The sequence below is a fragment of the Loxodonta africana genome, chromosome 4, assembly GCF_030014295.1.
Source record: "Loxodonta africana isolate mLoxAfr1 chromosome 4, mLoxAfr1.hap2, whole genome shotgun sequence".
NCBI lineage: Eukaryota > Metazoa > Chordata > Mammalia > Proboscidea > Elephantidae > Loxodonta > Loxodonta africana.
The window spans coordinates 17,991,259-18,007,329 of NC_087345.1; the positions used below are offsets into that span (position 1 = coordinate 17,991,259).

General features: G+C 38.2%; 1 protein-coding gene across 6 annotated transcripts in view; it reads left to right on the forward strand.

Annotated features, from left to right (window-relative positions):
- The window catches only part of RBFOX2 (RNA binding fox-1 homolog 2), a 336,178-nt gene that overhangs the window by 303,650 nt on the left and 16,457 nt on the right, over positions 1 to 16,071 (forward strand). For 3 of the 6 annotated variants that reach the window (XM_023559959.2, XM_023559965.2, XM_010599342.3), the window contains exons 6-11: positions 3,235 to 3,327; positions 6,150 to 6,210; positions 9,461 to 9,514; positions 9,638 to 9,730; positions 10,842 to 10,974; positions 14,682 to 14,721. In XM_023559959.2, coding sequence (XP_023415727.2) covers positions 3,235 to 3,327; positions 6,150 to 6,210; positions 9,461 to 9,514; positions 9,638 to 9,730; positions 10,842 to 10,974; positions 14,682 to 14,721 — 474 coding nt within the window. The remainder of the gene's footprint in view (positions 1 to 3,234; positions 3,328 to 6,149; positions 6,211 to 9,460; positions 9,515 to 9,637; positions 9,731 to 10,841; positions 10,975 to 14,681; positions 14,722 to 16,071) is intronic. The other 3 variants (XM_064283633.1, XM_064283634.1, XM_023559962.2) reach the window with 2 other exon arrangements.

Genomic DNA, 16,071 nt, shown 5'->3' on the forward strand with positions numbered 1-16,071 from the left:
GGGAAAGACAGTACACAATACAGGAGAGGTCAGCACAACTGGACTAAACCAAAAGCAAAGAAGATTGTTGAATAAACCGAAGGCCAGAGTAGCAGGGGTGGGGGTTTGGGGACTATGGTTTCAGGGGACATCTAGGTCAATTCGCATGATAAAATCTATTAAGAAAACATTCTGCATTCCACTTTGGTGAGTGGCATCTGAGGTCTTAAACGCTAGCAAGCGGCCATCTAAGATGCATCAATGAGTCTCAACCAACCTGGGCAAAGGAGAATGAAGAACACCAAAGAGACAAGGTAATTATAGCCCAAGAGACAGAAAGGGCCACATAAATCAGAAACTACATCACCCTGAGACCAGAAGAACTAGATTGTGCCTGGCTATAACCAATGACTGCCCTGACAGGGAACACAACAGAGAACCCCTGAGGGAGCAGGAGAGCAGTGGGATGCAGACCTCAAATTCTCGTAAAAAGACCAGACTTAATGGTCTGACTGAGACTAGAAGGACCCTGGAGGTCATGGTCCCCAGACCTTCTGTTAGCCCAAAACAGGAACCGTTCCCAAAGCCAACTCTTCAGGCAGGGATTGGACTGGACTATGAGGTAGAAAATGCTACTGGTGAGGAGTAAGCTTCTTGAATCAAGTAGACACATGAGACTATGTGGGTAGCTCCTGTCTGGAGGTGAGGTGAGAAGGCAGAGGGGGACAGAAGCTGGCCGAATGGACATGGGAATAGAGGGTGGAGAGGAGTGTGCTGTCTCAGGTGGGGGAGAGCAACTAGGAGTATATAGCAAGGTGTATATAAATTTTTGTGTGAGAGACTGACTTGATTTGTAAACTTTCACTTAAAGCACAATAAAAAAAAAATAAGGCTGTGAGATAGATCACTTGGAATACAAAGTATAATGCTTCTAAAATGTGACATAAAAACTATCTGTAACCTTTCTTAAAAGGCTTAACTTTCCTGTTGGAGGATTCTGCAGTATTGGAGAACTGGCTTCTTCAGCAGATACTAGTGTAGATGACAAATGGTGTAATTTATTAATAACTTGTCCTTGTATACCTTGAGGTGTCCGAGTGGCTTTATAACATGTTGATGCCAAAATTTCTGTCTGAAAATGTGTTCCCATTGTTATTTTCAACATATTTACACATTCTTTAGGAAGGACTGCTAACTAAAATCATCCGTAGTATTCCATTGCAAGCAATGTATATTATAAAAGTTCTTTCAGCTTAGCATTGCATTTTAGAGAGTCATTTGTGGTGATATCCAAATTATGGATAGAGACAGTCCACTGGAATCTACCACGGAAAGTCGCCGAACCGTATGGTCCTTTAGAATGACGAGTAATCAGATCCTTCAGAAAAATGAGTGTTGGTCTTATAAAATCTTTTTATTGAACAATGTACCTTGTTTGCCATCTCAATTAAAAACACATTTTGTATGTATAAGAGTAATTTGGCAAACCAAAACTTCAGTTAAAAATAAAAGGTTCCAAGTCACCCTACAATGGAATAGTCAAAGAATGCTAGGACAATGAAGCTATTGGGAAATGAGGACATTCCTAGAAAACCTAAGAATTTACCACTCTACAGATGAAGAAATAGCTTGAGAAAATTATTTGTAAAATTAGAGTTGTAGAGTGAAGAGATAATGATAAAGCACCTAGAATAAAGTTGACGTGATACCTTATGAAATTGTCATAGAAGTATATAGTAAATCCTGCTCATGTTGAAATTGATGTATGATTCTGACCCAGACAGCCTTTTCAGATAGGATGAGAACACAGGAGTAAAATGGGTGAACTCACTGGCCTCCGGCTTTGTCTACCTAATGAAAAGAATTAGAGCTCTCCCCACCCCCCCCACCTTTTTTTTTTTTTTTTTTTTTTACAGCATCTACAGGAGACAAAGTAATCCTAACTCAGGCTAACAACTATATTGCTGTTTTCTGATATTCTTTTCCTATCGAATACTATATAATTGATGTCACTAAACTAGATCTCATTCCGTTTACCTGTTTACTCTTCCATTTTTTGTATATATAGAACATTACTAATACATTTAGCATCAGATATAGGCATCAGCAAATTTATAATTTAGACAAACTAGGGTTAGTAATTTTCTGAAATTCAGCCAAACATATTTTTACTATAAATGCCAGTCTGGTCAGGGGCAATGGTGGGTCAGTGGTAGAACTCTCGCCTTCCATGTGGAAGATCCAGGTTCGATTCCCAGCCAGTGTACCACAAGGCAGTCACCACACATCCACCAGTGGAGGCTTTTGTGTTGCTATGATGCTGAACAGGCTTCAACAGAGCTTCCAGACTAAGACAGACTACATAGAAAGGCCTGGCAAAATCAGCCAGTGAAAACTCTATGGATCGCTACAGTCCAGTACACAACTGATCATGGGAATGGCTCAGGGCTGGCATTGTTTTATTCTGTTGTGCATAAGGTCCCCGTGAGTTGGGGGCCAATTTGATGGCAGCTAACAACTACAGCAGCCAACCTGGTCATTTAAAGTTGGCATTGAAAAAAAATCATTGTTGGACTGAACGCTGGTTAATGATATTTTCATTTGCTTAGAAGAACAGGAGTGTGCTCTGTTTCTACACGCGGTACTTAACAGAAGTATACATTACCACTGTGCCTTAAATTATTCTGCTCCCAGAGGAATTAGTAGTGATAGAAGCAATGAGCAAAGTGGGGGCTGAAATGATTAAAAAATTAGACCCCCTGAAAAATCTCCTACATTGATTACACTTAAATATCAGATTTCATGTTGAAGTCACTGGGGAATAATGTACTTGGAGTGTTAGTGGGTCAACTTAAATATATTTTAGCATTACATAAAGGGACATACACATTAACAACAGGGATTAAGAAAGGAAGGTAGGACATTGAAAAATACTCAGATTCTTAATTGACTAGTTTGACCTGAGTAGCTCTATACCTTAATTTTGGTCTGGCCTCACATGCATTGTTTCATCTTATTACTGTTATTGTTGTTAATTAAATTATTATTACAATTATTATAGTTTATTATTTTTTTTATTGGATTTAATTTCCCTCTACAAAATATGCATGGACCAAAAATGTGACTTTGGGAGAGTATTGCTGAGTTGTTGCTGATGTCAGTTTCATGCTGTGATATTTTTTCTCTATTTACCAAGAGATCAGTATTTCAATATAACGATGTGCATGTTTTCCCCCCTTCTCCCGCTGCATGCAGGGATTCGGGTTCGTAACTTTCGAGAATAGTGCTGATGCAGACAGGGCCAGGGAGAAATTACACGGCACCGTGGTAGAGGGCCGTAAAATCGAGGTGCATGTCTTCAATAATTCAATTTCTGGTTTATATTTTATTTCTTTTTTTGTGTATTGCCTCACTTATTTCACATTTGGAACCCTGTCTTGTGTGTGTGTGTGTGTACGCGCACACGTGTATTTGTGTTGGTGTCTGTCCTTCACCTTCTTGCACTAAAATGTATAAAAGTTAACATTTCTGTCCTCCTCCCCCTCATTTTTTGGTTGTTTGGGGGTTTTAATTTTTATTTTTGTGTGTGTGCGTGCGTGTGCTTATTTATTTTTATTTACTTTTTTCTTCCTCAAAATGTTCATCCTTCTGCTCTTGGTTTTTTTCCTTTGCTTCAGTTTGCTAGACTCTGAATTCCTATGATCAGGCCTAAACAAAACTAACTGAAAAAAATGTCTAAAAACTGTCCAGTTCATAACATTGTGTCCTGTAATGAATCAGTGGGCCAGCCAATATCCTTTCTCTTGGGAGGCCAGTTCGCCTCCATGTGCGTGTGGTAGGCAAGGAGCAGGAAATGGCAAAGGTTGTGGGGAGGGAGGAAAGAATCCAAAGCTCATGTAGTTTCTTGGTATATTTAAATATCAAGAATTTCAGGGGTTAATTCTGAAATTTTTACAGATAAAATCCTTCAAAGGGTTTGCTGGCTGGCTCACAAATGTAATATTAGCATGATGGAGTCAGCCACCTGGTTTTCACCAGCCCTTTTTAACAACACAGTGAAGGTTAACTGGCTCCTTTCCCCTTTCCCAATTTTTAAAAAGTATTAAATATAAAAGCCACCATTTTGAGTAAGATGTCTGCATATTTTGCTTTTTTTTTTCCCCCCCCTTTCCAATGGTTTAGCATTTAGGGCCCTTCACTTGTCTCACTCTTTCCATGGTAACTATACACAATGCTGGCGATGGTACCCGTTGGCGGTAAGTGAAACAAAAGCACTAGAGAAGAAGCTTTTAAAAAATGTAATTACAAAACAATTAAATAAGAAAGAAAAAAGTCCATCTGCCATCTCACATTAACACTACAAAATGTGATTTGACTTGTTGTTCCTCTCCCTCCTCCTTTCCCCCCTTTTATTTTCAACGCTGTTGAGTAATGCCGCCTGGACTTTGGATGTACATACTGTTTGGTAGCGGTCTGAGCTGTTTGATTACTGACTTCATGGTGATTTTTTTCCCCCTTGCACATCTTACTCAGAGTTACTCAACTCTAGTTTGGCTGGTCTTATTAATGCACTTCCTATCCCTACTTCCTTTCCTACTTTTCCTCTTTCCCAGACCTTCCGTTGGTAGCTGTGACTGTTCTTTCTTTGCTCTTGACAGCTCTCTTTCCTGCCCGTGACCCCCTTCCTTTCTCTTTTCTTGTCCCTTATCTTATTTTTCTCTTTACCCACATTCCTGCCCCATTCCTTTGCCCTGTTCTTCCTTACCCATCAATATGCAGCTGTTGGTCTCTTTTGCTGACTGGTGGTTTCTGATTGGTTCTGGCCATTTTTCCTTTTAAGTGCTTGGTTGCATTCTGCTCTAGTAGCTGGTTTAAGCTCTTGCTCCATTCTAATCGTTGTCGGTCAGAACCTCGCTCCTCACTTTCTCCCTTCTTTCCAAAATTGATTGTTTTTTCTTTATTTGTGTGTGTGTGTTTTTTTAACTGCATGCTCTCAGTCTCATCATTGTTGTATCCCATTCTTTCTTTTTAAATGTGAAATGTTTATATTATTTGGTGAGTCAAACTCGAGTAAATGGAGTTTCACATTCTTTTCACAGAGGTGGATTATTACTAAAAAGTCCTAAAAGACGTATTCAGACTTTTTTTTAGTTCCAATTGTTCTTAAAATTAGGCTTTCCATAAAGCAAATTTATCACTATGCAAATTTGACACAATGTAAATTCCAAGAGGCAAAATAAGTCATGGTTATATATGTTAGAATTATTTTTTAAATTAGCCTGTTTTATGACCTGACAATACAGCCTGTAACTGATTTCTACGGTGCGACTTTGAGTCTGGTTCTGACACTCGTTGGCAGGACCCTGGCTTCTGAGCTCCATCTCTCTTTTCCTCATCAGCACCATCTTGGTAATAAGTACCTACTTGCTCAAGCACCAAGAATGCTTTAAATTATGCATTTCTTTAACGAGGGTGGAGAACACCATTAAAAAAAGAGAAATAACTTTGTTTTCTCAGCACTTTTAAGTACTTACTTTTAAAGGCCTTCTGAAAACTTTGTTCTTAAATGAAGACCATTTAGTCTAGAAAATTCAGAATGGTTCTGGAGACTATCATCATAGGAATCTAAGTTCCTGTATTTGTTTACAACCTCAAACAGTAAAATCTTACACAAACTATGGTTCATCAACAAATGCTGAACATTAGAACAGACGAAATCAGTGGATGTATTTTCTTATCTTCCTAAAAATCTATTTCATGACCCATGTGACAAGCCTCTGATTTATTAACGAACTTCAGAGTTCATGTATAAATAGAGTTGTTTCCTATTTACTTTTTTTCATTTTTTTCTTAATGGAGAGACTTCTCTGTTGAAGAGATCTCCAGAGAACTTGCAAATATATTTTTCCATTGGAGTACTGGGTGGTAAAGCAGCCCTAGTTTTCCTTTGGCGATCAAGAAACTGCATTTTACTCTTGTTAGCCTCATTTAATAAGACTTTAATTGAAGCACTATATATTAGTATTTTATATTGCTATTTTAATTATTTAAATCAATGCTCTCTGAAATTTACATTTTAAACTAAGTATTGTGTTATTGGATGAGCAACTTCATGTTCCCTAATATGGTCTACTTCTTCCCTGCCCCTTCCTTCTACTTTTTATTTTCAGGTGAATAACGCTACCGCACGTGTAATGACCAATAAGAAGATGGTCACACCATATGCAAATGGTAAGAGACTACACATCACCTTCAGCAGAACGTCATTCTTGTGTACACTGGTGAACTTTCATTAACTTCTAAGAATCTGTCTTGATGTGTCTTAAGACAGTTTGCTTAATTTACGTTCAGGTATTCTCTTTACCTAGGAGAATATTTTATCTTTACAAATTAACTTTTTTCTTAGAACCAAACTAAGTTTTGTAGTTATTAAGGTTTATTACATTCTCAGTAAAATCCATCGTATACCCCAGTGCAAACATGTCACTTGTGATTGCCTATTAACCCTGGTGGTGCAAAGGTTAAGTGCTCAGCTGCTAACTGAAAGGTTGATGGTTTGAGCCTGCACAGCAGCTTCGTGAGAGAAAGATTCAGTTTGCTCCCATAAAGATCATAGCCTAGCAAACCCTATAGGGTGGTTCTGCTCTGTCACACGGGTCCGCTGTGAGTCAGAATCATTTCAGTGTCACCCAACAGCATTTACCCAAGTTAGGTCCCACTCTGGACATCTCCTTTTTCAGCAGTAGTTCCTTATAATAAGTTAGGCTTGTTCGTAATACCCCGGACGCCCACCAGATCTGGCCTTTACCACTGATTCCTACTCATCTGAGCATGAGTGCAATACGTTGGAACGATAAGTATTTTTTTTATTACTTTTATAATTCTGGACCCCCTGCTGTCTTTATAAGGTGTGACCCAGAGTAACAACCATGTTTTGTGTGTATGTGTGTGGAATTTTCTATTCCATAATTACATGTTATATAGTAAATTATACAAATGTCTCTCATTGAGAAGGAAATTTTCTATAAAGATTTTATCTAACAAAAACAAAACTTTTGCATCAGTTGTCAAATGCAATCTAGACTTATGTTCTCTAAATGGGATAAAATGCAGTTATAATCTGTATTACAGCAGTGGTTGTGTGAACTGCTCTACAGAGCCATCTTGGGGAAGCAGCAGAGGAAACTGAATGACTTGGGTCCTGAAACCTCCAGCTCTGCTTTAATCTGAGCAGCTCAACATTCTCTGTTGTACATTTTGGGGTTCTGCATAAGATTTTATCTATAAGAAATGGGAGAGAGAGTTTCTGCTCTTCTTTGTAAGTCTGAGAGTACCATGCTAGAGTGTAGCAGTATATGCCAGTAATGTCTTAACAAATCAAGTAAACCAACAAACCAAATCCGTTGCCGTCGAGTCAGTTCCAACTCACAGTGACCATATAGGACAGAGTAGAACTGCCCCATAGAGTTTCCAAGGAGCAGCTAATGGATTCAGACTGCTGACCATTTGGTTAGCAGTCAAACTCTTAACCACTACACTGCCAGGGCTCCAGCAAACCAAATAGAAGTATGTTGAGTATATCCCTCACAATCAATAGGAAAGAGAGGCAAATTATGTTAAATTTCCTTTAGGTCATAGGAAAAATGGTGTGGCAGAAGGAGCTTCTGGCTGGAAATCAGGAGACAGAAATTCTACTTGTAGATTTGACTCTTCACTTTAGTGTGTGACAGTGGGCCAATTTCTTGATCTGTCTTTTATATCTGTAAATTGGAGGTGACATTTTACCACCAACCCTTTCACAACTCATCAAAATCCAACTCTCTGAGCTTATTATTTAGGAAACAAGGCCCAGAGAAGTATAATACTTACCCATGGTCACAGAGGTGGCACTTATCCTATCTCTCTGTAGGATTTGTGAGGGTCAAATGATGTAAACATCTGTGAAAATGCATTGTAAATTGTGCTAAACTAAATATATTCTTAAGATATTATTGACAACATATCAACTTGTACCCATTGTGCAGATTTAAAGGGAAGCTGAAGAAATAGCACCGCTGGTAGGAAAGAAAGAGATGATTATAAAAATATTATTCCAAATTAATATTCAAGCCTAAAGGAGCCAAACTTTAGAAACCTGCCATTGCTGTGTTAAAGGTTCAGAGAAGAGTGTGCTGGATACCTCCTGGTGAATTCTGGGTTGAAATCACTTAATTTGTCTGACGCTGTAGAACATCTATGCTCTTACAACTCAAGTAGGATTTGAACCCAGAATTTGCCAGGATTTTATGTAGAATAATGAAGACATCACCAAAGCACATAAAATAATGGTAGATTGAATTGAACAGATTTTCTCTTGAATAATGTCTTTGTGGCCATTTAAATCTGTTAATTCCCATAGAATTGACCTTTTTTTCTTTCCATTCAAATATTTATAGAGTAACATAGCACAATAATAGGCACTTTAGATAATACACAAGAAGTAGTCCAAGGGAAAAAATAATAATAATAATAAGATAGACATGTTTGTTTATGTATGAAAATCAAGTATTTATTGATTAAAGGTTTTATGTGGAATCCTACTTATTAGCTGTTAGTGGGCAGTACTACATTTTTTTTTTAACTCTTGCCATATTCTTACAAATACAAAAAATAGGGAAAGAGAAATAAAAATGTCACATATAATGTTGTTTGTAAATTCTTGAAATATATAAATATTTAATTTCATGTTCAATAGCAGCCCAGTATCCTTTGTTAGCTAAAAAGTCCATTTATATGTTTGTTACAATATTAAATGTTCATTATAAATGAAAGCCATGCTCTGAAGTTGGGAATTTATGTTGAATTTTATTATTGCATGCAGTCTTTCCTTGTTGACATGGTGATTGAGAATTGTTACAGCCCAGTGCAAAATAGAAGAGGATTTCCATTCACCCAGAATACCAGATTTCCTTTTACCCAGAATACCAGATTTCTGTTTACCCAGAATACCGACACGGTATAATTGGACTTGGAGTCAAAGATCTGGGTCAGCTTGAACTCAGTCAGAACCTTTATAAAGTGACTAGAACAGTAAACAGTGTTGAGAAGAAGTATAAGAAATTGCATGACAGTGTGGTACAGAATGACATGTTCTACCTTTCTTCCTTTTTCTAAACTAAGACTCGGTTATCTGAGGCAGTTCTGTGAGAGCCACTATACCACACCCCAGTATTTACTTATATTTCTTTTTCCTTCTCTCATCACCTCTCCATTCTCATCCTTCCTTAACTCCCAGTTTTTCTGTATCTCTCCTTCTCTCCCCTGCTACAATCAGATGTAGAAATATCATCACCCTGTCATGTGTTTAACCTTCCCAGCTGTCATTTTAAAGGCAAATTGGTAGTAGATGAGAATAAACCCAGAGATACCTAAAGCCAACTTGTGCATGCGTTGATGGCTCTAATGTTGTCTTAAATGTTCACTCTCCTTTCTTCTGTTTCAGGTTGGAAATTAAGCCCAGTAGTTGGAGCTGTATATGGCCCGGAGTTATATGCAGGTAGTATTCAAGTTAATGTTTCCATTTGTGCTATTTAACTGCTATAACATCTGTTGGTTTTCGATTTGCTATTCCTTTGTTAACCATTTTGCATTACTTTTTTTTTTTTTTTAACGTAATCAGCATCCAGCTTTCAAGCAGATGTCTCCCTAGGCAATGATGCGGCAGTGCCCCTATCAGGAAGAGGGGGTATTAACACTTACATTCCTTTAATCAGTAAGTAGCCTATGTTGGCCTGGCATAGATTTTGACTGTTGTCAGAGAACAGTGATGCACTAGTCTTCTCTTCCTAGTATAATACATACTAAAAGTGAGAGATTCTCCAGAGAGAGAATACTGTCACAATGCCCCGTCCTGTTTAGTCTGTGCTAGAATCTTCTTGACCAAATCTTAAGATTGCTATAAAGTAAAAATAGCTGGAAAAAGTAGAGCGGGTGAGGGCATGTTAAGAACATTTTAGCCTGTTTACTTGACAGTAAAGAAAACAAAAGGAGTACATTTTTGTGGTATATATTTATTTTACATGTTCTCTGCAGGTCAGCTTTGGGCCCTCTAGTAGAGGCACTTTCAATATTATTGATTTGTTCTCATCCCTGTTGATGTCTCTAAAGTTATTTTGACCTGAGCTATCTTGCTCCAGCGAGAGGTGTAATTAAGCAGGGCTCATTGGACATGGCATCAGTGGCTCTGTGTGCTTTCCCGAGGATGGTACACCACTTAAAATAGACCCTTAGGAAATGTCTGCCTCTTGAAAGGATAAAAGTTTCCTTCTCACCTTACATTTCTGGATTAAAACTTTTTAGGTAAAGAAATGAAGTTGACTAATGAAGTATCTAGAGATGGTTGTGTGCCTTGGAGATCAGCACCATGTAAAAATAACAAAGAAAAATTAACTTGGTTGAGGAATAACTGTATGCACATAATAATGTTTTTAAATAAGATTAATAATTGACTATCGAAAGAGTTTATATCAGTCTGATTTAAAGTGCCCACAGAAATTAAAGCTCTTGTCTCTCATAGCTTCTTGACCAGTTTCTCACCAAGTTGCACTGTAACGCCAGATTTGGAAAGAAGCAGAGAAAACTCACTCCAGATGAATGAGGCATGGAATTACTAGCTTTTTGCATGTTGGGGCTCTCTTCCCATTTCTTTCTTACTCAGAGAGTCAGGGTAGGAGCTCTGTTGGACAACATGTGCATCACCTTTTCAGAATAGATGTGGTATAATCTTTAAATCTTTCCTATAACTGTTTCAACGCAAGTTGTGATTGTATACCTACTACTGAATGCAAGTTGAAATTTCTGTCATATTTTGGGTCTCCCTTTAGTTCCTGGCTTCCCTTACCCAACTGCAGCCACCACAGCAGCTGCTTTCAGAGGAGCCCATCTGAGGGGTAGAGGGCGGACAGTGTATGGTGCAGTCCGAGCGGTACCTCCAACAGCCATCCCCGCCTATCCAGGGTAAGCATCAGAGTCCAAAATCAGACATGGTTCCAAAATAAGCAACTGAACAAAACCATAACAACATAGCCCTCTCATATCTTCTGGCATGTTGCTGTGCCACATAGTAGACGTTCAATGAGTATTTGCAAAGTAATGGATTAGATGACAAGAACCAAAATATACCACCATCAGAATGTAACAAAATGTCAATTTGTTATATAAATCTTCATTTTGGCCACCTTAAGCCCTTAAAGGAGTGGCTTAAGACAGTAGCCAGAAGCGTCTTGTGTTTACTAGCAGTATGTTGGCATGGAGTTCACTCAGCATCGCACGAATGTGGATTAACACTACTGCAGAGAACCAAAATAAGAGGTCCAGATTGTAGTTCAAGGCTGCGTCTGCTGTGATCACCCCCTTCTCACCACCTCCTGTTGGGGCTGAGGCTGTCACATGTGCCCTCCCCTTGGGTTTCACTGCCTGGGTGGTGAGCAGCAGAGCTAGTTACCCACAATGGATTTGCTTTCTTTGTAGGAAACGGATTAAAAGAGGTTAATTCAAAGATGAACCAAGTCCAATTGAATCAAGGGAGAAAGGGAGAAGTAGGAGGAATTAAACTGCAGTTGGCTTCTGAATGATGGTAAAACAACTAATTCAGCTGAGCATCCTTCACCCGTTGATTTTGTGTGGAGGGTGTCTCATGCAGTGGAATGATTCCATAGCAACAAATAAATCCTTTGCTGTTGATGGGGGAGAAGGAGTGAAGATGGCAGGTTTTGTTTTTAGTTGTTTGTTTTAGTGCCTAAAACATACATTTTTATGAAGAGTGGACTTTTATAAGTCAATCGTACCAAGGACTTTCTCTCTTTAAGGATGTGACATTTGTGTTCTTCATCTTTTCTCTGCCTGTGACAGGCTTTTTTCCAGATTCTTCTGAGGAATAAACGTAGTGGCAAAGAAGCCTCTTAGCTGCTACTTAGTTAAAATGGAAAGGGAAAGAGCCTCCTTTGTAGGTCCTTTTCTGGTAGCAAAACTTGCCTAACCTTGAGGTGTACTGATTTAGCATCCACTCAGAATCCAAAATGGCCCAGCCATTCAGGGGTCCCTGCACTCCAGAAAATTAAAGCATTTTTATTAGACAAGCATGCATGTTGAAATGGGCAGGCTTCAAACACCACTAGAAGGGAACTGCTTCAGTAATTAACTTTTGCTTGCAGTTTATAAATGTTTAAATCCCATGCATTCCATCATCTCCATCTTCTGCCATTACTTACTTTTAATTTTGTCCTTTTTTCCTCTCAACTTGACTTTTGACCTTTAACCTCTGACATCTCTTTTTAAAGAAATGACTAAAGATGCACAATTGTTTCACCAAGCCATAATTCAGGTGAAACATAAAAACGAAGCTTTTTGAAGTTCTACACACTAGGAAAATTGTTCATGAAGCATCTTCCATTTCAGTCCAGAAGAGTTTGCCGTCATATTTGCAAAAAGAGGTTGCTCACCAGAAACGTGGGACTTCTTTAGTTTGTAACATTTCTGAGTTACTTTATAAAGTTGGTGAATTCATTTCTACTCAGTGTAAGTTATTTTAGTATATTGGCCAAACTTGAGAGCCCATGCTCTACCAAGTCTGTGTCAGGTATATATTTACTCAGTTACTTTTATCTTTAGTATATGTCTAATCACAATAATTTCTGTGCATTACATTGAACACTAATTTCACATGTTTCCTTTTTTGTTAACTAAACTACATGTTTACAAGGAAGATGGCAAGGAATAAGTCCAGTATTTTATGGGGAATGGCCTAAAATTGCTTTTCAACTTAGTAAACTAATTTCATCATTAATCATTGTGTTCTAGCCTCCTTATGGCATTTGATACGGGGAATATTGGAATTCTTTCAGAACTTCGGTGAATATTCCCAGTGAGTCATGTAACTTAGGGTAAATTTTATTCATATTTTTAATGCCACCACTCTTCTGTCTGTGGAAGGAATGTTTTTAATGTTTACCTGTATCCCCTTGCTGAAATAGTTGAAAGTTAATTAGTCACCCTTTGGTCTCAGTGCTTTTCATTTTATTAACCTTCAATATTATGAACAAGTCTCCTTTTTACTAAAAGCAATTTAGAGGCAAATTACTTTCCGAGATCAGACTGTTGGAGACTATGAAAATGGATAGAGCTCAGCTAAATGAACATCAAAGACCAGTTAAAGTTGCCTATTGTATAATACAGACACATCACAACTGAGGCATTGCAAAGTGTGACCGTACTATCGTGTAAACATGGCAAAATGTCATTGGAAATAGAATTAAGCAACTTTTCAGCTACCTGTCAGAAGTAAGTTCTTTCACATTCAAGTTAAAAACACGATTTTACGACCTTACTTACTGGTTTGTTTATTGTGACAGAAAAGGTGGCGGTGGAATTTTCCAGCTTGTTTAATTGAATAAATGACAAGCAAATCCACTAATTTGTAACAGTCAAATCTTGATTTCATAGATATGAAGCAGAGAGGTCTTGTCTTTTCTCTGTACTGCTGTTCCATGTCTTTTGGTCCCAAAGAAATGTTTAGAGGAAAGTCTATATGCACAAAAATACCTCAAAAGTTTTGAAATCTACGGTATAGTGTTGCTCAGAATTTTTAAAAAAAATTAAAAAAAAAAGTAATGCCTTGTTTGTTTGATACAAGTTCATTTTCTAAACAGGAAAACAAACACTTCTATTCCTAACCAGCTACCTTCTCAGTTTCCTTCATTTAAATAGACAGGATAATCCTTGGTCATGTCCAGAATTTCAATTATCAGTTGCATTTTTCAGAATTCCGTAACTATTCTTATGGTCAAAAATAACCCTTAAAATCTTCCAGTTACTCCTTCCCACTCTGGATTATATTGTTACTATCTGGGATCCCCACTGCACCTTTCAATTCTCAGACCTTGGACCAATCACCTTAACCTTTTAGCTCATTATCTCTGCTTGTGAAAGCAATGCATTGTGGGTATTTTTGGTTATTTTTTTTTTTTAATTACATTTCTCTGTTTACTTTGGTCAGAATTGATTGACTTGTTTTTCTGAGGTGTTGCATTGGTTCTTAAAATGCTGAATAATAATACTTTGCATGCTTGTGTGATCAGCCAAATCTTATCGCATGTCTAATGTGCAGGGTAAAAAGCAGGTGATGTATGGATATCAGGAAAAAAGTTACACATTACAATGAGAAAACCAAAATACTCAACACAATTTCGAAACATACTCTGCATACAGATCCTGCCCTATTGGAATTCTTTGGGTTCTTTTTCATGTGAGCCCTTCCTCTCCCCCTTTTAAACTCTTTGAAGAAAACCTTTCTCCTAGTGCTAGCTTATCGAAGCAGTCTCAAGATCTGAAAAGTTGATGTTTCCAAATCTGCTGGATTTTTGTTAGCTGTATCAGGTCCTTCTGGAAGTGCTCTTTTTTACCACATCTTACCTTAATGACCCGACATCCAGGCTGTTCATTCCAGCTGCCCACACCTCTCCTGTCCTCGCATGTCCCAGAGCTGTGTCTGTGCGTGTGCACCCTCACACTTCGTCACGGACTCGCCGTGGCCCCGAAGCCCAGGTTACGGATTCATACATCACCTGCCTGTGTAGAGCGCATGTGCATGCTGCCGTCCTCAATAACCGGAATGTGTTTCTGTTCTTTTGTTTTTTTGTTTTTGTTTTTGTGTGGATTTTCTGCAGTGTGGTTTACCAGGACGGATTTTACGGTGCTGACCTCTATGTAAGTACACACACCGGGGCCTTCTCAACCCCATCCCCTGACAAGCCAGCCTTTTTTTTTCTGTTTCTTTGGTTTGTTTGTTTTTTTAATATAATTTATTTAATTTTTATTTTCTTTTTCCTTGTGGATATATATATATATATATTTATATATTTAAGAATGCAAGCATGCTTCTCTGCCACTGCGCTTGCCCCTGGGTGCAAAAACTAAGCCTTTGGGTTTCCTGATCATGGCTAGGGCCGGTCTACTGGACATATTCTTTTCCCTTCCCTATGCCCACAAATGATCTGTGTACCTCTAATTTGTGAGATGATCAGTAGGTTTAAAGTCTTTTATTACCGTCCGCATCATTGCCCACGTAAATAACAGGACTAGCTTAGCCTGAAACCAACTCTTTCCCTTTTTCTGCTTTTCTTCTCATTTCACATCCCTCTTTAGATCATTTTAGCTCTGATTTATGAAGGTGGCGATACGCTCTCAGAACTGTGTGTTTTCCTATTTTACATTCTTGGATAGAGTGTTATCCTCTGAAAGTGAAACAGGGAACTGATGCCAGCCAAGAGCGGGCAGTGATAGGAGGGCACCACGTACTCAGCGCCTAAAGCCTTCCTCCATCACAGGGTCCGCAGCCAGCAGGTCTCTTGTCTTAGGAGCTATCTAGGAGAAAGTAAGTAGCATAATTAGCGTTTGGTTATCATATAAGGTTTGTTTATTCTACCAGCCATGTTAACATGCAATCCATTATTTAAACTGTCTAGCTATAGCTAAAGTCCATGATTGGTTTGTCACATATTATTTAACTGTGGACAAAATGATCTGACGAAGAATGAAAGTTTGAATTTTGAAGTCTTTTGTTTGAATTTCTCCAAATTGTCTTTTTCTGAAAGCAAACTTGGCCTAACCACCCAAGTCATTAAGAAACAGTTTTATAAGAAAAACTTCTCAGCATAAAATTATTCTGTGGGAATAGGTTATAATTGTCTGGAAATATTTTCTCTTCCCTTAGTTCGCCGGATTGATAAGGGAGTCTTTTTAGTGAACTATTTCCACAGTCTGCTAGAGATTGTCTGGCTATCTAAAAAAGTTAATGTACTTTCAAAATGCACTTAGAGGCTCCGTGTATTGCAGGCTTAGTGATAGGATAATACAGTCTTCTCCAGTAAAAGTGACTGTACACAACTGTACTGTTTCGAGTAGGCCTTCAGAATAGGCCTTAATTTAAGAAATATTTAGAGGAACCTTAGCCGTGATTTGATCTAGCCCTCTTAACTCACAGATGTATTTTAGAGAGTTGTGACTTACCCAGAATGACACAAATTACTTGTATCGCTGAGCATAAAACCCAACTAA